At 37.3% G+C, this 22,124-nt stretch overlaps 1 protein-coding gene across 1 annotated transcript in view; it reads left to right on the forward strand.

Annotated features, from left to right (window-relative positions):
• The window catches only part of LOC136237945 (uncharacterized), a 168,816-nt gene that overhangs the window by 24,770 nt on the left and 121,922 nt on the right, over positions 1–22,124 (forward strand). Inside the window, exons 3-6 of the mRNA XM_066028232.1 lie at positions 9,950–10,665; positions 18,409–18,448; positions 20,850–21,578; positions 21,728–22,021. Of these exons, the coding sequence (XP_065884304.1) occupies positions 9,950–10,665; positions 18,409–18,448; positions 20,850–21,578; positions 21,728–22,021 (1,779 nt within the window). The remainder of the gene's footprint in view (positions 1–9,949; positions 10,666–18,408; positions 18,449–20,849; positions 21,579–21,727; positions 22,022–22,124) is intronic.

Consider the following 22,124-nt stretch of genomic DNA (forward strand, 5'->3'; position numbering starts at 1 on the left):
AGGAGACATTTAATTATGCCAAAGGTGACTATGTTGGCCTTAATGAATACCTATTGAATTGTCACTTTGGTGTAATTTGCAATTTAAAAGATGTAGAAGAAATCTGGAACATATAAAGAACCATATCCTATCCGGTATAAACCTTTTTATTCCTAAAGTGAAAATAAGAGTACGTCAATTTCCTGTATGGTTCACTCCTCATCTACGTCATCTTATTAAGTGTTTACGGACACTTCAGCGAAAATACAGTAAACAGCCTACTATTAACAATTTTCAAAAGTTAGTCAGGGCCCAGTGCTCTTTCCAAGATGCAAGCAAGGCGGCCAAATCCAATTGTGAACGAAACCTTATTCAAAACTTTGTGACAAATCGAGATCCAAGAATATACAGATATATAAAACAATTTACTAAGTCTCATACTCTACCTCCACAGTTACATTTCAATTCTAATGTAGCCAAAACCGATCATTATAAAGCTGAGCTCTTCAATCAGTACTTTTTCTCTATTTTTACTAGAAGTACTTCCCTAGAACCAAATCCTAATGATTTAAGCATTCCAGCCAGCTTCCTGGATGCAATAAACCTAACAGAGTCTGATGTGTTCAATGCTCTTGTTAATCTAAATCCATTCAAAGCAACTGGAATTGACTATATAGCTCCTATCATTTTAAAAAATTGTGCTACCTTTCTTGTGGCACCACTGTTTCACCTATTTACCACCAGCTTAAACACCAGTGTAATTCCAACTGAACGGAAGACACATAAGATCATTCCAATTTACAAAACTGGTGATAAAATATCTGTCAAAAATTACCGACCCATTTCCTTTTATGCAATGTTTCAAAAGTGCTAGAAGACCTGATATATGTTAAGATAATTGGTACTGTGGCTAAGTGTATTACCCCGTGTCAATTTGGTTTCCAGAGTAACTCATCAACCCTACAACAATTACTTTTATATCACCACCAACTGATAACTTCCAAGGATGAAGTGGACGTTGTTCACATAGACTTTCGAAAGGCTTTTGACAGTGTGCCGCACAATCAACTATTGGTGAAACTCTGGAACACTGGGATCACTGGAACTCTTTGGAAGTGGTTTAAATCATACCTATGCAATAGGGTACAACGTGTTTCTATCAACAACTGTTTGTCTAATTGCTTACCCATATTGTCAGGTGTACCACAGGGGAGTATACTTGGCCCCTTACTCTTTCTAATTTACATTAATGACCTACCCTCTGTTATTCATTCATCCAATATGTTTGTTTTTGCTGATGATACAAAGTGCTTTATGAAAATAAAGTCTCAGTTGGACATCCATAGATTTCAAGAAGATTTGTCATCAGTTTCTCATTGGAGTAACAACAATAACCTTGCCTTTAGTGTTCCAAAATTAATTTTTACGCTATCACAACATATTTAATTCATTTTATACTATCGATGGAAATACCATTCCTTGCTCTGATAGCTGTAAAGATCTTGGTATCTATTTCTCTGATAGTTTATCATGGAGATTACACTATCAAAACATTACTTCTAAAGCTTATAAATCTTTTAGATTACTTTGCCGCATATTTAAAGACAGTTACTGTTTGGAGACTAGGAATAATCTGTATGTTTCAATGATTAGATCTACTTTAATGTATTGTTCTTGCTTGTGGAAGCCCTATTTACTATCTGACATTGAACTGTTAGAAAGAGTACAAAGAAGGGCAACCAAATATATTCTCAGCGACTACACCAGTGACTACAAAGAAAGGCTTTTGAGACTCAAACTTCTTCCACTGATGTATATTTACGATTTAGCTGACATCATGTTTTTATAAATCATCAGTAAAATTTCCATCTGAAAAGTTCAACACATTAAACTTTGTAGAATTTATCTCTGGACTCACAAGATCAGCAGGATACAAACTGAGGCACATGATAGCATCTAAAAACAGTGTAATGAATCCTACTTTTACCGTATACCCAGATTGTGGAACAGCTTACCATTAATTGACCTATCCCAAACCCTCCAAACTATCAAATTCAAACTCAAGAATTATTTTTGGAATCATTTTGTTAACAGTTTTGACAGTAATCAAGACACACGGTAGTGTGTCGTGCGGCCCAAGAAGCCGGCGCGTAACACCCGTGAGTATATTGACAGGAAGAAAGAAAACGCAATTTTCGCACCTCCGTAGCTCTGTGCTTCCTTGATGAAACAAGACGATTTTTGCTGTGAACATTCCCTCCAACTGCAGCACTCCACATTCCAAATTTGAGCGAAATCGCTTCGCACGTTCCCGAGATATGCGACTTCAAAAATTGGCTCAGTTTCTTCGTTTTTTTTTTCTTCTTTTTCTTTTTCTTGTCGCACACTTACAAAAACTGCTATAAAACTCGAACGCCATATCCGATTGCCTTGAAAATTGGCACACAGAAGGGGGGTATAAAGGCGCATCTCGGTACCAACTTTGGCTGGAATACGATAAACAGGCAAAGAGTTATGAGCGATTATTCACGAAACATAACACCAATATGTTGTCACGCCTACAGGGTAAACCGTGTATGGGAAGAAGCTGAAAATCGGTAGGTGAATAGGTTAACTATTGAACCTCAAACCTTTTGTGGTTTGAAAGAAATCGAGCTGAAAAACAGGAAGATACAACGAAAAAACCAACAGTGTGTAACAATTACGCAATCGAGATTAGCTAATAAAAAAAAACGACTACTTGCCACGCCTACCAGATAAACCGCTTGGGGTAATGCTTTGAAAATCGTTGTACAGATGGAGTAATCATCTTAGAAAGGCTCATCAATGGTGTAGAAGAATCAGACTTAAAGCCACGGAGTTATAACACGAAATCCAACTTGGTGCAGCAAGTGCGAGATCGAGATACTCTAATAGAGCAGTCATCCTAATAGAGCAGTCACCCTGAAGAGAATTCAAGAGATCAGCTAGAAACAAGAAACTTGTATAGAGATCAGCTACACACAAGTCACCCTGTAGAGAGATCAGCTAGAAGAAGTTACCTTGTAGGGAGTTCATGCAACTATGGTAAAGGATAGTTCAGCTAGAAAAAATCACCTTGTAGAATTCAGCTACAAAGAAACCACCATGTAGAGAGTTCAGCTACAAACAAATCGCCCTGTGGAGAGATCAATAGAAGAAGTTACCTTGCAGAGAGTTCAGCTACAAAGAAACCATCATGTAGAGAGTTCAGCTACAAACAAATCTCCCTGTAGAGAGATTAGCTAGAAGAAGTTACCTTGTAGAGAGTTCAGCTACAAAGAAACCATCATGTAGAGAGTTCAGCTACAAACAAATCTCCCTGTAGAGAGATCAGCTAGAAGAAGTTACCTTGTAGAGAGTTCAGCTTCAAACAAATCACCCTGTAGAAAGATCAGCTAGAAGAGGTCACCTTGTAGAGAGTTCAGTTACAAAGAAACCACCATGTAGAGAGTTCAGCTACAAATTAGTGACTTTGTAGAGACATCAGCTAGAAGAAGTTACCTTGTAGAGAGTTCAGCTACAAAGAAACCATTCTTTAAAGAGCTCAGCTGCAAACAAATCACCTGTACAGAATTCAGCTACAAATAAATCACCCTGTAGAAAAATGAGCTAGAAAAAGTTACCTTGTAGAGAGTTCAGTTACAAAGAAACCACCATGTAGAGAATTCAGCTACAAACTAGTGACCCTGTAAAGACATCAGCTAGAAGAAGTTACCTTGAGAGGGTTCAGCTACAAAGAAACCATTATTTAAAGAGCTCAGCTGCAAACAAATCACCTATACAGAATTCAGCTACAAACAAATCACCATGTAGAGAGATCAGCTAGAAGAAGTTATCTTGTAGATAGTTCAGCTACAAGCAAATCACCCTGTAGAGAGATCAGCTAGAAGAAGTTTACTTGTAGAGAGTTCAGCTACAAAGAAACCATCATTTAGAGAGTTCAGCTTCAAACAAATCACCTGTAGAGAGTTCAGCTACAAACAAATCTCCCTGTAGAGAGATCAGCTAGAAGAAGTTACCTTGTAGAGAGTTCAGCTACAAACAAATCACCCTGTAGAGAGATCAGTTAGAAGAAGTCACCTTGTAGAAACTTCAGTTACAAAGAAACCACCATGTAGAGAGTTCAGCTACACCTTGTAGAGACATCAGCTAGAAGAAGTTACCTTGTAGAGAGTTCAGCTACAAAGAAACCATTTTGTAAAGAGCTCAGCTGCAAACAAATCACCTGTACAGAATTCAGCTACAAACAAATCACCCTGTAGAGAGGTCAGCTAGAAGAAATTACCTTGTACATAGTTCAGCTACAAAGAAACCACCAAGCAGAGAGTTCAGCTGCAAAGAAATCACCCTGTATAAAATTCTGCCACAAACAAATTGCCCTGTAGAAAGATCAGTTAGAAAAAGTTACCTTTTAGAGAGTTCAGCTACAAAGAAACCATTCTGTAAAGAGCTCAGCTGCAAACAAATAACCTGTACAGAATTCAGCTACAAACAAATCACCCTGTAGAGAGATCAGCTAGAAGAAGTTACCTTGTAGATCATTCAGCTACAAACAATTCACCCTGTAGAGAGATCAGCTAGAAGAAGTTACCTTGTAGAGAGTTCAGCTATAAAGAAACCACCATGTAGATAGTTCAGCTGCAAAGAAATCACCATGTATAAAATTCTGCTACGAACAAATTGCCCTGTAGAAAGATCAGTTAGAAGAAGTTACCTTGTAGAGAGTTCAGCTACAAAGAAACCATTCTGTAAAGAGCTCAGCTGCAAACAAATCACCTGTACAGAATTCAGCTACAAAAACAAATCATCCTGTAGAGAGATCAGCTAGAAGAAATTACTTTGTAGAGAGTTCAGCTACAAAGAAACCACCATGTAGAGAGTTCAGCTGCAAAGAAATCACCCTGTATAAAATTCTGCCACAAGCAAATTGCCCTGTAGAAAGATCAGTTAGAAGAAGTTACCTTGTAGATAGTTCAGCTACAAACAAATCTCCCTGTAGAGAGATCAGTTAGAAGAAGTTACCTTGTAGATAGTTCAGCTACAAAGAAACCATTTTGTAAAGAGCTCAGCTGCAAACAAATCACCTGTACAGAATTCAGCTACGAACAAATCACCCTGTAGAGAGATCAGCTAGAAGAAGTTACCTTGTAGATAGTTCAGCTACAAACAAATCTCCCTGTAGAGAGATCAGCTAGAAGAAATTACCTTGTAGAGAGTTCAGCTACAAAGAAACCACCATGTAGAAAGTTCAGCTGCAAAGCAATCACCCTGTAGAAAATTCTGCCAGAAACAAATTGCCCTGTAGAAAGATCAGTTATAAGAAGTTACCTTTTAGAGAGTTCAGCTACAAAGAAACCATTCTGTAAAGAGCTCAGCTGCAAACAAATCACCTGTACAGAATTCAGCTACGAACAAATCATCCTGTAGAGAGATCAGCTAGAAGAAGTTACCTTGTAGAGAGTTCAGCTAAAAACAAATCTCCCTGTAAAGAGATCAGCTACCTTGTAGAGAGTTCAGCTACAAAGAAACCATCATGTAGAGAGTTCAGCTGCAAAGAAATCACCACTGCCCAAATTTCAAGGCAATAGCTCTTTCCAATCTGAAGTTATCAATTGTCAAAGTTGGCAAATTGGATGTGTGGAAGGCCCCTTTTCGCAAATCCGGTCACACATGTATTATATATATATAATTGTACATCTACTGATAAAATATTTAAGTATGTACATCTACTTCATCTTTTCTACTTCCTGTAGTACAGAAAAAAAACATAGGTTTAAAAGTCCCAAAGCTGGCCATAGGCTGGCTTTGGGGTATACAAATACAAAAAGAAATGAAATCTAATCCAAAACAGCCAAGCTGTAAAAAAAGTGTGCGGCCCTCAGAAAGGCTATGGTGAAAAAAGATGTGAAATCCAAGGTGGCGGCCAAGAAATGGCTGTGATGGTAGGTTAATGGTAAAAATTTTAATAACGACAATTCAGGTGAATTTTTGTGCCGCTTCACAAAATTTACCTGAATTGTCATTATTAAAAATTTTACCATTAACCTACCATCACAGCCATTTCTTGGCCGCCACCTTGGATTTCACATCTTTTTTCACCATAGCCTTTCTGAGGGCCGCACACTTTTTTTACAGCTTGGCTGTTTTGGATTAGATAATCTATGTACTTTTTATTTCCATTGCCCCTGTTCCAAATGTTTAAACATTTCAGCTCCTACAAACTATTTTATTCTTAAACTTGTACTCTTTATAACTACCCCTTGTAATTAGTATTTGTAGTTATATAGCTTATTGTAATTTGTAAGTAATTAATTATGGCTACCAGTGCAAGATACTGGTAGACCTTCAGTTCTGTAATTTAATCGTTATAAGCTCTTAAATATTGTTTAGGCTGTTGATATTTAGCCGGTCATTGCAATTTTAAAAAAAAAACTTAGAAAAAATTGTGACACAAAAAGGTTTAAGAAACGAAGAAAAAAGTGTGACGTGACCTAGACTCGAACCCACACATTCAGGTTTAGAGTACCAACGCTCTACCACTGTACCACCGGTGCTTGCTGGCTACTCCTCTTGTTTTTGTACTATTTAATGTTACAAATATAAAATACTATATAGTCTAACTATACCAGTGAAGAAGAAACCAAAGCTGAACCCGACCCTATCCCTAACGCTAACCTGACGTTTGCCTGTTAAACGTAATGATGACTTTCACTGCCTGTATGAAGGTAAGTTTTTGGGTGAGTTCGAGGCGAGCTAGGGTTGGCCCGGCTTCGCTCGCTCCAACCCTAGCTTGCCTCGAACTCACCCAAAAACTTACCTTCATACAACTAGTGTGTTTGATACTAGAGTTATAGGTGACACTTCCCAACAAACGACCCACTAAATAAATATTTGAACTGTGACCGGTGACCGGCTAAATATCCACTTCGTATTGTTTACTTTTGTTTTTTGATTTGTACAGTTCTGTAAAGTATTAATAAATAAATAAATAAATAAAGTAATGATACAGTTTACCCATTATCATCAGCAATACTAAGCTAAAACTCGAGGAATACACGAACGAATCGCCGAAAGTTGGACAGTGCTTTCACTTGGGGGAATTTATTTTCGAAGAGAAGGGCCTCTTCGAAATATCCGAAAATAAAAACCTTTCGAAAATTACCAGCTATATGGTAAGGGATGCGCCCCCTTTCAACTCAAAGCGATAGGCTATTCCTGGTAGTGTACGAGGCCTGCACCGATGTTTTTCAGTTGTTAAACGCCTGAAAACCTCAAAGGGAAGGTAGTTTACAAAGCCTGAGGAAAGTCGCCACACCCGTATTTCAGTCCGCCGAAAAGAAACCACCTCAGAGCAAAGTTGACTTGTGCAGAAGTTTAATACAGACTTCATTTCGCTTTTACTCCTTACGTAAAAGCTGCTGTTACCAATATTTAACGATTTTGCTCACGTGGGTGCGTACGAACAAACATAGATAGGTAGATACGTAGATAGGTAGATAGATAGGTAGATATAGGTACACTCACACATGTTTTTTACGAAAACAATTTCAGTAAACTAGGCGTACGCCCACAGCCGGCCTGTGGGCGTGCGCTTGGTTTTAAAAAGTACTGAAACAAGTTGCAGTAGTCCATGATATTAACCACAATAAAACAATAAGAAGTGTTACATCCCTACTGTGCTCAAGATGTCATAACGGAAATTCACAGTAGGGATATAACACTTCTTATTGTTTTACTGTGATTTAACATCATGGACAACTGCAACTTGTTTCAGTACTTTTTATCGATGTGCTATGGTCCCTACTGTAGTTGAAAATTCCAAATTTTTTCGTGTACTTGTTTGTTAACTTTTTTTGTAAATAATTTTATTATGACTGGTGAACCCATGCATACCGCATCTAAAATGGTGCCGCGCGCCCCAGCTATATCAATTATCATCTGAAAAGTGAAGTATCCATTACGCTTGGTTGTCAGCTATGTTCAATCTGTTACACAGCATTTCGAATCAAGAACTTTTCTAGAAGCACCTCTACAATCTACGAATACCAATAGAAATGGTGCTGTGCCCCATAATTATTATCATCTGAAAGTGAAATTTCCATTACGTTTCGCTGTCGGCTATGTTCAACCCGTTACACAGCAATACGAATCAAGAACTGTTTGAAAAGCACCTCTGCAATCAAAATAGCTGCTATGAAAAATACGGACGATTTCCATTTGGAAGGGATGCCATCATGTGCTCGTGCCAAATCGACACCTTTTCCTGTCATTAAAGATGAATGGGACACAAAGGAGGACACTGGTAAGTCCATGAAGAATGCATTGTACGTACTGCAGTATGCCAAAAGGCACCTGTCGGGCTGAAGCGACGTCGAAGAGTGAAAAAATCAATCCCATAGCCTTAGCCATTATCGAGTTACACTTGTCTGGAGGCATCAGTCAGTCAGTCAGTCAGTTACTTACGTACTTAGTCAGTCAATAGAAAATTCCGCCAAACAAAAAAAATTTAAATTCTGTAGCAACATGTTGAAAGCGTTTCAGGTCGATCTAAAAGCTTGTTTGGGCTTAGTTTTACCTCACCAATACTACCTCATCGTCATCAAGGAAAATTGAGGCTGGTTTTTGAGTGATGTTATTTTGTGGGCCACGCCCACTCCTTTGTGATCCCTACTATACAGCTACTATCGTACTGTATGATAGAATGTCAAGTAATTCAATAGATACATTAAGGGTAAGATTAATTAGTCTTGTCATCATAGGCGGATCTAGGAGACGGGCAAGAAGTTTTAGTGCACAACAGTGTTTGTTCCACTAAGAGGATAAAAATAAAATGCTAGTATACAAATTACATTCATTTTGATAACTTTATTCAGTATGTAGATGGATGAATGATGGACATATAGTTTTTAGACTGTAGTTGGAGAAAAAGTTTTAAACTTAGGGTTGAATTTGAGGGAATTTTTGATAGCACTTAGCTAACAAAGTGTGTGCTTTGCAATGCATACAAAGATTGGTTAGTCTATCTGAGATAAACCTGTTTGGTGGTAAAGTGTATACTAAATCAAAATAAGGAGTAGCTAGTTTTGTTATGATTTGTAAAAATTGTAAATTGATGTATTACAATTGTGACTGTTCTATTAGAGTAGTGACTGCTCTATTAGAGTATCTCGATCTTTAAATTTTATTGCCTCACTTTCTTTACAGTGGACAGGTGTACAGTTTAGTCATAGTGTACATTTAAACTGTTGTCTTCGATTTGCCCATTGGCTTTCTATATACTTCTGAATACAATGTAAATGCATGCCATGATTCTAGTTTCTGGTATCAATATAGTATTGTAGGTCCAAGGGGGGAAAGAGAAAGGCCAGGGCGGGCACAGCACCCCTTGGCCCCCCCTCAGATCCGCCTATGCTTGTCATAGTAAAACCATTTAAAATAAATTTGATGACACATCACTGAATTCTTATCAACATCTATTGATGTAATTTTTTTGAATGTTAGGTTCACTGTATCTAACCAAGTGATCTGCCCAGTATTGTCAATGCCAATAATGGAATAATGGGTGGCGGCTACCCAATAACCCACACGTGCATAATTTAAAACATTGATAAATTGTTGATTGCTTTATTAATGTATGATAAGAGTGAAGTTATCAAAGAAAATCTAGCCACCAGCTCCCATGTTATCTCAAGATATTGGGAGTTTAATCAGTACTGTTATACCAAAGTAACAGGCCAACCATGCATGCTATATAGTTAGACCTTTAAAACTTTTCCGATACAGTTTAATCATTTTTATCAACTGTATGGATTACTTATGTTTCGTTGGAACATGATAGCCATAAATGTGGTATTTGCACTTTGCTAAAGTATAATTATTTCTGATCCACGACAACAGTAGTAGTATTTGACATTGTTTATTACGTATTTCATGTTTTACTATTCAATAGCTGAGACGAGCATTGCATCAATGGATTCAGCACAGGCCCATGTCATGCTAAAAAGTTTTGATGAAATTGATGCAGAATTTGCTAAAATGACAACAGAAATTAAAGCAGCATTACATAAGAACAATATTTCTGTTGCTGTATTGATTGAAGAACTTTGTGCTACTTCTGCTGTTAGCAGTAAAAAGGTGCCCATTTTTGATAAAGATATCTCTGAGGAAGTAAAATCCATTGATGAATTATGGAGAATATTAAAAGGGTTTTGGAATATCCTGGATTATGATATTTTAAAGCTAGTTATCAAATTGGCTGACTGTTCAGATGCACAGAAGATACTTGATAACTTTCTAGCAAAAATTGATCTTTCTGCTCTAGAAGATGATGGTCTTGTGCTTCACTACAAAGTATATGAGGAAAAGTTAACACAACCTGTGTTGCGGGTAAAAGTCAATGCAGAAAAGTGCACTGTAGATATTAAAGAAAAAGTTAAAATACTAATATCCAATGAATTTCAGTTAAAGATATATTCACTTCGATTAAAAGGCATCAAAGAAGGTTGTGTTGAATTTACTTACCATATTTCAAAAGCCGTGATGTCTTATTTGTTGGAGTTTAAAGTCACTGGTAGTATCATGGCTGATTTTGTTTCCCAAAGTATTATCTCCCTTCAGATCAACAGTGATATGAGGTTAAATGTACCAACTAAAGTTTCTGATATGGTGAGTTGACACTTGTATGTTTAACAGCTGTAGTGTGAGCAGTCAGTACTGTATGGCTAGTTAGCTTAGTGTATACGAACTAGGACAGATTAGTTAACATAGGTATGGTGCGAGGAATATGTGCAATTGTACGAAAACTCACAGTAGTAAGTTGCTTTGCCAAGAACGTAGAAAGCATTTACCTCTTGTATAATATTATCTAATCCAAAACAGCCAAGCTGTAAAAAAAGTGTGCGGCCCTCAGAAAGGCTATGGTGAAAAAAGATGTGAAATCCAAGGTGGCGGCCAAGAAATGGCTGTGATGGTAGGTTAATGGTAAAAATTTTAATAACGACAATTCAGGTGAATTTTTGTGCCGCTTCACAAAATTTACCTGAATTGTCATTATTAAAATTTTTACCATTAACCTACCATCACAGCCATTTCTTGGCCGCCACCTTGGATTTCACATCTTTTTTCACCATAGCCTTTCTGAGGGCTGCACACTTTTTTTACAGCTTGGCTGTTTTGGATTAGATTTCATTTATTTTTGTATTTGTATACCCCAAAGCCGGCCTATGGCCAGCTTTGGGACTTTTTTAACCTATGTTTTTTTCTTTACTACAGGAAGAAGAAAAGATGAAGTAGATGTACTTTAAATATTTTATCAGTAAATGTACAAATTATATATATTGTATAATACATATGTGACCAGATTTGCGAAAAGGGGTCTTCCACACACATCCAATTTGCCAACTTTGACAATTGATAACTTCAGATTGGAAAGAGCTATTGCCTTGAATTTTGGACAGTGGTGAGCACCACTATAGCTGAATACGTGGTGACATTTTCAGGTTAATATGTTACTTGAACACTGAGTTATGGTCTCCAACGGTTACGGAATTGGATGTGTGTGGAAGACCCCTTTTCGCAAATCCAGTCACATAATATTATATTGATTACAGAAATCTCCATGGTGGTTTCTTTGTAACTGAACACTCTACAAGGTGACTTCTTCTAATTGCTCTCTCTACAGGGTGAATTGTTTGTAGCTAAACGATCTACAAGGTAACTTCTTCTAGCTGATCTCTCTACAGGGTGATGTGTTTGTAGCTGAATTCTGTATAGGTGATTTGTTTGCAGCTGAGCTCTTTACAGAATGGTTTCTTTGTAGCTGAACTCTCTAAAAGGTAACTTCTTCTAACTGATCTTTCTACAGGGCAATTTGTTTCTGGCAGAATCTTCTACAGGGTGATTTCTTTGCAGCTGAACTCTCTACATGGTGGTTTCTTTGTAGCTGAACTCTCTACAAGGTAATTTCTTCTAGCTGATCTCTCTACAGGGAGATTTGTTTGTAGCTGAACTATCTACAAGGTAACTTCTTCTAGCTGATCTCTCTACAGGGTGATTTGTTCGTAGTTGAATTCTGTACAGGCGATTTGTTTGCAGCTGAGCTCTTTACAAAATGGTTTCTTTGTAGCTGAACTTTCTCCAAGGCAACTTCTTCTAACTGATCTTTCTACAGGGTGATTTTTTTGTAGCTGAACTATCTACAAGGTAATTTCTTCTAGCTGATCTCTCTACAGGGTGATTTGTTTGTAGCTGAATTCTGTACAAGTGATTTGTTTGCAGCAGAGCTCTTTACAGAATGGTTTCTTTGTGGCTGAACTCTCTACAGGGTGATTTGTTTGTAGCTGAAATCCCTACAAGGTAACTTCTTCTAGCTGATCTTTCTACAGGGCGATTTGTTTGTAGCTGAGTTCTCTACAGGGTGTTTGTTTGCAGCTAAATTCTCTACATGGTGGTTTCTGTATAGCTGAACTCTCTACAAGGTGACTTCTTCTAGCTGATCTCTCTACAGGGTGGTTTGTTTGTAGCTGAACTCTCTACAGGTGATTTGTTTGTAGCTGAACTCTCTACAAGGCGATACTTCTAGGTGATCTCTCTACAGGATTCCTTGTTTCTAACTGAACTCTCAACAGGGTGATCTGTTCATAGCTGAACTTTCTACTGGGTGATTTGTTTGCAGCTGAACTCTCTAAATGGTGGTTTCTTTGTAGCTGAACTCTCTACAACGTGACTTCTTCTAGCTGAACTCTCTACAAGGTGACTTGTTTCTAGCTGATCTCTCTACAGGGTGACTTGTTTCTAGCTGAACTCTCTACAGGTGATTTGTTTGTAGCTGAACTCTCTACATGGTGGTTTCGTTGTAGCTGAACTCTCTACAAGGTAACTTCTTCTAGCTGATCTTTTTACACTGCATATTTGTTTGTAGCTGAGTTCTCTACAGGGTGATTTGTTTGCAGCTGAACTCTCTACATGGGAATTTCATTGTAGCTAAACTCTCTACAATGTGACTTCTTCTAGCTGAACTCTCTACAGGGTGACTTGTTTCTAGCTGAACTCTCTATAGGTGATTTGTTTGCAGCTGAACTCTCTACATGGTGGTTTCTTTGTAGCTGAACTCTCTACAAGGTAACTTCTTCTAGCCGATCTTTCTACAAGGTGATTGAGTTTTTTGCAGCTGAACTCTTTACATGGTGGTTGCTTTGTAGCTGAACTCTCTAAAAGGTGACTTCTTCTAGCTGAACTCTCTACAGGATGATTTGTTTGCAGCTGAACTCTCTACGTGGTAGTTTCTTTGTAGCTGAACTCTCTACAATGTGACTTCTTCTAGCTGAACTCTCTACAGGGTGACTTGTTTTTAGCTGATCTCTCTACAGGGTGACTTGTTTCTAGCTGAACTCTCTACAGGTGATTTGTTTGCAGCTGAACTCTCTACATGGTGGTTTCTTTGTAGCTGAACTCTCTACAAGGTAACTTCTTCTAGCTGATCTTTCTACAGGGTGATTTGTTTGTAGCTGAATTCTCTACAGGGTGATTTATTTGCAGATAACTCTCTACAAGGTGACTTCTTCTAGCTGAACTCTCAACAGAGTGATTGATTTTTCTTGCAGCTGAACTCTCTACATGGTGGTTTCTTTGTAACTGAACTCTCTACAGGGTGATTTGTTTGTAGCTGAACTCTCTACAGGGTGATTTGTTTGTAGCTGAACTCTCTACAGGGTGATATGTTCATAGCTGAACTCCCTATAAGGTAACTTCTTCTAGCTAATCTTTCTACAGGGTGATTTGTTTGTAGCTGAGTTCTCTACAGGGTGATTTGTTTGCAGCTGAACTCTACATGGTAGTTTCTTTGTAGCTCTACAATGTGACTTCTTCTAGCTGAACTCTCTACAAGGTGACTTGTTTCTAGCTGATGTCTCTACAGGGTGACTTGTTTCTAGCTGAACTCTCTACAGGTGATTTGTTTGCAGCTGTACTCTCTACATGGTTTATTTCTTTGTAACTGAACTCCCTGCAAGGTGACTTCTTCTAGCTGATCTCTCTACAGGGAAATTTGTTTGTAGCTTAACTCTCTACAGGTGATTTGTTTGCAGCTGAACTCTCTACATGATGGTTTCTTTGTAGCTGAACTCTCTACAAGGTAATTTCTTCTAGCTGATCTTTCTACAGGCCGATTTGTTTGTAGCTGAACTCACTACATGATGGTTTCTTTGTAGCTGAACTCTCTACAAGGTGATTTCTTATATAGCTGATCTTTCTACAGGGTGATTTGTTTGTAGTTGAACTCTCTACATGATAGTTTCTTTGTAGCTGAACTCTCTACAAGGTGATTTCTTCTATAGCTGATCTTTCTACAGGGTGATTTGTTTGTAGTTGAACTCTCTACATGATAGTTTCTTTGTAGCTGAACTCTCTACAAGGTGATTTCTTCTATAGCTGATCTTTCTACAGGGTGATTTGTTTGTACCTGAACTATCTACATGATGGTTTCTTTGTAGCTGAACTCTCTACAAGGTAACTTCTTCTAGCTGATCTCTGTACAGGACAATTTGTTTGTACCTGAACTCTCACATGATTGCTTCTTTGAAGCTGAACTCTCTACAAGGTGATTTCTTCTAGCTGATCTTTCTACAGGGTGATTTGTTTGTAGCAGAACTCTCTACAAGGAAACTTCTTCTAGCTGATCTCTCTACAGGGAGATTTGTTTGTAGCTGAACTCTCTATACATGATTTGTTTGTGGCTGAATTCTCTGCATGATGGTTTCTTTGTAGCTGAACTCTCTACAAGGTAACTTCTTCTAGCTGATCTCTTTACAGGGTGAATTGTTTGTAGCTGAACGATCTACAAGGTAACTTCTTCTAACTGATCTCTCTACAGGGTGATTTGTCTGTAGCTGAACTCTCTACAAGGAAACCTCTTTTAACTGAGCTCTGTACAGGGTAAATTGTTTGTAGCTGAACTATCTACAAGGTAACTTCTTCTAGCTGATCTCTCTACAGGGTGATTTGTTTGTAGCTGAATTCTGTATAGGTGATTTGTTTGCAGCTGAGCTCTTTACAGAATGGTTTCTTTGTAGCTGAACTCTGTACAAGGTAACTTCTTCTAGCTGATGTATCTACAGGGTCACTAGTTTGTAGCTGAATTCTCTACATGGTGGTTTCTTTGTAACTGAACTATCTATAAGGTGACATCTTCTAGCTGATCTTTCAACAGGGTGATTTGTTTGTAACTGAACTCTCTACAAGAAAACTTCTTCTAACTGATGTCTGAACAGGGTGAATTGTTTGTAGCTGAACTCTCTACAGGGTGATTTGTTTGTAGCTGATCTCTACTTATTTCTAACTGATGTCTTGAATTCTGTTCAGGGTGACTGCTCTATTAGGATGACTGCTCTATTAGAGTATCTCGATCTCGCACTTGCTACACCAAGTTGGATTTCGTGTTATAACTTCGTGGCTTTAAGTCTGATTTTTCTACACCATTGAAGAGCCTTTCTAAGATGATAACTCCATCTGTACAGCGATTTTCAAAGCATTACCCCAAGTGGTTTATCTGGTAGGCGTGGCAAGCATAATAATAATAATAATAATAAAAAAAATTAGCTAATCTCGATTGCGTAATTGTTACACACTGTTGATTTTTTCGCTGTATCTTCCTGGTTTTTAGCTTGATTTCTTTCAAACCACAAAAGGTTTGAGGTTCAATAGTTAACCTATTCACCCACCGATTTTCAGCTTCTTCCCATACGCGGTTTACCCTGTAGCCGTGACAACATATTGGTGTTATTTTTCGTGCATAATCGCTCATAACTCTTTGCCTGTTTATGGTATTCCAGCGAAAGTTGGTACAGAGATGCGCCTTTATACCCCCCCTTCTGTGTGCCAAATTTCAAGGCAATCGGATAACGCGTTCGCGTTTTATAGCAGTTTTTGTAAGTGTGCGAAAAGAGGAAGAAAAAGAAGAAAAAAAAAACGAAGAAACTAAGCCAATTTTTGAAGTTGCATATCTCAGGAATGCCTGAAGTGATTTCACTCAAATTTGAAATGTGGAGTACTGAAGTTGGAGGGAATGTACACAGCAAAATTTGTCTTGTTTCATCAAGGCAGCACAGAGCTACGGAGGTGCGAAAATTGCGTTTTCTTTCTTCCTGTCAATATACTCACGGGGTTGCGCGCCGGCTTCTTGGGCCGCACGACACACTACCGTGTGTCTTGATAAGTATGACCACTACTGTGAGTTATTTATGTTTAGCACTGTTTTCACACCTAATGATAATCATTCTTTTATATGTGTTTTATTTATAATGGAAAGAACTAGCGGTACATGCTGTTTTGGCAGATCCTCTTTGAAAATACTGATTCAAACTCTTGCCAACACCATTCATCTATTTTAAATGTGCTGGTTTTTTACTTTTTTTTGTTATAGCAAAGCTACTGCATGATACATATGTGTGACTGTTCTAAGGTTGTTGTATTAAAGTGACTGCTTTATTAGAGTATCTTGATTTAGAAGTATCCTACATGAATCTGTTTGACTGTAGTTAAACTGATTGTTGTAAGTGCAGCTGTTTATTTACTTTCACAGTAAACACATCAAACGATATCGTGACATCAATATACACCATGTACACAGCTCTGCAGGTATGGATAATTAATTGCCAAATAGGATTTTCTTACATGAAGAAGATGACAACTAAACAGATTGGAGATGAAGGGTAAAGGCAAGGCACAGAGGGCAGACATTCATCAAAAAGGTACATGCCATGCATGAGTTTGTTATTGTGGTGTAAAATGGTGTGCATTGTTTAGCCTCTAGCTCTGTTGACTGTGGTCAGGCAGGCTAGCAAGTATGCTAGCAGGAAGATAAAGCATTTAGGGAAGGAAGGCTTGTGGAAATCACAAAATTTTAAATTTCTTCATAAGTTGACCTTATGTATTGTTATTCCCAAAATGTACTAATATTTCTCAAATTATTCCTATCCTGACTTAAATCAGTAAAAATTGCTTAGCAGAAAGGCTGTTTTTGTTAACAACAGAGCAAGAGAGTTTAATAAAATATCCTGCTGAGTACAGTATTAGAGTAAGTAACTTCTCTATTGTAGAGTACTGGTATCTTGATCCAGTGGCGTAACTAAACCCAGGCCTACCCGGGCCCAGGCCCGGGTGTCAACAATCAAATCACGCCCACGGAATTAGCAATAGAGTAGTACAAAAAGACTATTTCACCGAATAATCGATTGAGACCTTGACAACTGCACACATTTTTTGGCTGCAAAACAGCTATATTACCTTTCGTTATTGTGAAATCACTTCAAACTTCCAGGTTATCGGTATAAGCGCCTATAGAAATAATTATCATTTTGATAATTCGACTACTTTAATAGCTTTACTTGTGAATACGGCTTCAACTTATTGCACTGGGCCCTGGTGTCGGTACAAGTCTAGTTACGCCACTGTCTTGATCTAAAGTATATTTTATGCTAATTATGGACTAAAATTCTTTAATCCTTGAGCTATGTCTTGTGTCACTGCTTTGCCAAGTTAGTGAAATGGCTGCACGAGAAACTTCGCTCAAACATTTACCTGCATTTTTAAGGGCCAGAGTGGTAGATTGGTGATGCACGCTACTTACTTTAGTGGCACCAACAAGTATGTATTGCATCAGTTTCAGCAAGAGAAACATGTAAAAGTTGTAGTGAAAGTACACAAAAATGGGTTATGTTGGTGTACCAGATGAGTATCCTTGCAACTACCCAGTTGAAATTTAACTACCATGAATGAGACCCAATGGATCGCTTGTGTAGAAGAAGTGAAAGTGGAGTCATATAGCTAGCTAGAAACTCAGCTCATTTTGAAAGGAAAGTAAGAAACCAATACTTTTCTTGGCACTGCAGTTAATTCACCACTATGGGTGGTGAAAAACACTAGCTTGCTACTAAACCATAGGTTGGTTGTGCTGTTGTTTTGTTGACAGTACTTTCTTGTGTTTATATAGTAGGATAACTAATTAAGTGGTGTGGTCAACCATGAGTCTCTTAGTACTAAGAGACTTCTGTAGGAGTCTCTTCGTGAATAAGAAACTGACTGGATCTGCATAAAGGGGACTTTTGGCTTTCCAAATATTCAACTTTGACTTTTCATAACTCCTCAGTGTTTTTAAAGTCAACACCATAAAATTTCATCAAGCAATAGTGGTGTGCATAATTTCAAGCTGGTACCGTGCTCCCAAGTCAAGTCATGGATTGTCAAACACACACACACACACACTTGGAAAGGTTACAAGACTCCTTTTTGCAGATCTGGTCACAATATTGTCATCACTATAAAGATTTCTAATTGGTGATTGTACACATGGTATCCGTATATTCTATCTTTATAGATATCACATAAATTATGTAAAACTTTATTTATATACAGGATGAAGTTTTTGTATGGTCAAACCAGGATCTAGATTTGGGTAAGTATATCCACATTTCTGCACACATGCATGGCATACTCAGCGACAAGAACAGACAAGTGCACACACACATACAGTAGGCCCCGGCCAATTATGCTGGCATAATTTAAAGCATAGTAGGTAACCAAAAGCATCAAGCTTAATGCTAGCATAATAGAAATGATATTTGAAAATTTAATTAAACGTGCAATGCGCGCCTGAAAGAAAGCATATGATCACTGCCAATACGCATTATTACTACATTTCATATTTAGAAAGTAAAGTAACTTAATTATTTCTTGGTTGCACTTTGTAAAAATAAGATTGAGATACTCTAATAGAGCAGTCACTTACTCTAATACAGCAGTCAGGAACACTAATGTGCTTTAATAAAATAATCATTTCCCGAGTATAACTTTGATTTTAAAAGCATAATTTTGGGCATAATAAATAGACTTGATTTTTGAGCACTGTTCAAATGCATAATAGGTAAAATTTGAGCCACAATACATAGGTAACATAACATCTGCGTGAATTAAAGCCATTAAGAGTTTGAATCATATTTGAATTGTGCTAAACATACTTTTTCATTGCTTGCTTATTTAACTGGCCAAACACAGAATTAATTAATGTGAGAGCCCATGTTTATGCATTCCCTGAAAGAAAGTCTACCTCCACTGCTATAATTTTACTAAGTGTCTTTATGTGATGTAAGACTGTGTTAAGATTCCAGACAAATTTAAACTCACTAGAGGTGTGGAATCGTTTAAATTGGAATGGTAGAGTTAAGGAATTTAGTAAGTATACTGTATTTGCTGTCAGTTACAGTTAATGTACATAAATACATACAAACTAGTTCAGTTAATAATACATGGCATATTTTTGAAACTGGTCTGTCAGTCCAATCATTTTCTAAATGTGATAAGTTTATGAAGTTGAAGGTGAACACCTGTATGACTTGTTAGTCTTGTGAAGTTGTTTTGTGTGACATGATAACTGGCAGATATTTAAAAAATAAACAAAGTAGCTAACCAAAGCTTTGTTTGTAACCTTAAGCTGTATATTTCCTTACGCAGCAGAACATGTTTTGATATACTATATTATTGAGATCTGTACCAATAAGTAAATTAACCCTTAAACCCACATAGGCCACGAAACTGGCCCAAATACACATATCTTACACAAAGTGCTGTACCTTTCAAAGCATCCATCCTATGGCTACACAATTTCTACTTGTCATGTAACAAGGATTAATGATACCAAGGGTTTTCCCTAACACTAAACAGTGAGGCCAAAACTAGCCAGCAAATAACTTTTACAGGGTGTACATGCAACCCTTTACATGCTTTTATAAAGTGATCTATAACTCGATAGTGGTTGCTCCTATCAACTTCCGTTCATTTTACCATAAAATTTTCTGTCACACCATATATGACTGACGTGAGTAAACCCACAATCAAAATTTAACATGCAGCAAGAATTTCGATACATGGAAATGCAACATGCTATTGTTCATTGCTTCATAACAAGTAAGCAGCTGTAGTTACAGTGTTCCTTTAACCTATAACAATGTGTTGTTTTAAGCTGTGAGAAGAATTAAGTTTCCCCATCTATGTCACCATGTGTGCCCATTGTTGTGTAAACAAGCATCCCCCAAAAGTTCTTTGCAGGTTTAAGGGTTAAGTATTGGTATCATATCCTTATGTAGTGAGTGTTTCTTTATGCATAAACACATGTACGTCTGTGACTTACTAAGCAAAATCTTTACCAGTTTTACAATTTGCTCAAATTTCTTTTATGAATTCTTAGCTGTGTAGAGGGTAAAAAAATCAATAGGCTGTGAAACTTTCAGCCTTAAATGTTGAATACTTTTGGAGGTGTAACATTAGAGAGTGCAAGAACAGCAAAATAACTGATTTGTACAGCATTATACTGAAAGTAAACTCCAGGTGCTTATTTAATCAAATATAAGTCACAAGTACCTATGGAGTGAGACTTGTGTCATTGTTTTCACCATGAGCTTGCAAATAGTTTTGGCTGATATACACCCATGCTTATAGGCAAAAATGCTAGCTCGGTTTGGAAATGGTAATGAAAGCTTTATAATGTAAACAAACACGTGTAAATCACTGTTTTATAATAGTATAAGTTATATCAATTTTACTGCTATTAAAATGGTTAGTGGTTGAAACTGATTTCGTAATGCATTTTTTACCCAGCATATTTCAATATGCTTTTTTCTCAAAACAGATTTACATATGTAGTTTTGTCAGACATTTGCTCAGTTGGTCACATATTCTATGTCCGTTTGACTCTGTTGTCCATGCATATTTCTGTTGTATATAACATATAGGATAATTGTTTTAGTATTAAAGATCGGCATAGTTTGTTTTTGTTTGGCAATGCTTTGTGCATACTGTAGGTCAGGCACTAAGCAAGCTATCTCTACAATCATCACTTGAATCACAATTAAAAATTGGATTAGCTGTTATTGTGTCAAATGATTATGCAAACAATAAAGCAAGATTTGCTAAACTACATGGAGCCCACAAGGATGCTAGCAGGATGTTCACAGTATTTACCAAACTGGGATATGAAGTTGTTCTTCATACAAATGTCACTTCTTCTGAATTAAGTAATGTTGTCAGTGAATTAACTAATGATGTCAGTGAAGCAACACCTTTACAATACTCCCCATCCTACAAACATTTGGTGTTTGTGTTTTCCGGGTATGAATCAAGAGGTGGAAAAATCTACTCTCAAGAAGGAAAGACTTTTGATGTAACAGAAATAGTCAGTTCATGCAAGTATCCAAAATTGGTTTTCCTTAATTTATGTGTAAACCCATTGATGAATACAGTAATGCCAGCAGAGTATGGACATGTTAGTTCAGATTATAAACCTAGAGGAGACAACATTTTGGTTGCTTGGTCAACCCTGCCGTACAAAGAATTACAGTCTGGGAGTTTATGGATAGAAATTCTTGCTAGCAAAATTCTTACACAAAATAAAGATGTTACAACTCTTTTAAATGATGTCAACAACAGATTAAAGGAACTCTATAGTTCTCTTCCCTCATTTGAAGGTCCACAGTTTGTTAGCAAGTTGACAGAGCCTGTGAACTTTTTAGCAGAACTACCTTCAGATTACGGTCAGTGTTCATAATCGTTTGTTGTTTTACCAGTGTTTGGGTTTGGTTAGTATGTACCCCATGCACATTACAACATAATATAAATATGTGCAGTATTCATATAATTTAATTATTGCTGCATAATTTGCTTACTTTATGCTCTTGTGTAGCAATCAGCAAATCAGAGAAACCTCAACAGCATAGTACACAACTATTATGGCCACAGATGCCAATGGCAGAGACAATACAACAAACAAAGTCCTGTACTACTAAACTAGAGGAATACTGCCGAAAATTTCAACTTGATGATCCTGACTACACAATACTACCAACACAAAGTGGTGGTGGATTTTACTGTACAGTCACCATAGCAGGTAAATCATACACTGGAGCTATTAGAATTGATGAAGAAGAGGCAAAGGAGAGTGCTGCTGTTGAAGTTGCAGTGCAACTGATTAGTCTAAGTGAGTATAATAATGTTACATTTGTTTCATCATCACCCTTGTTATAACCTACAGTGTTTTTTATAATATTAATACTGGTAGGCACCAACCAATTGTGCTTTTT

The sequence above is a fragment of the Dysidea avara genome, chromosome 11 (genome assembly GCF_963678975.1).
Source record: "Dysidea avara chromosome 11, odDysAvar1.4, whole genome shotgun sequence".
Classification (NCBI taxonomy): domain Eukaryota; kingdom Metazoa; phylum Porifera; class Demospongiae; order Dictyoceratida; family Dysideidae; genus Dysidea; species Dysidea avara.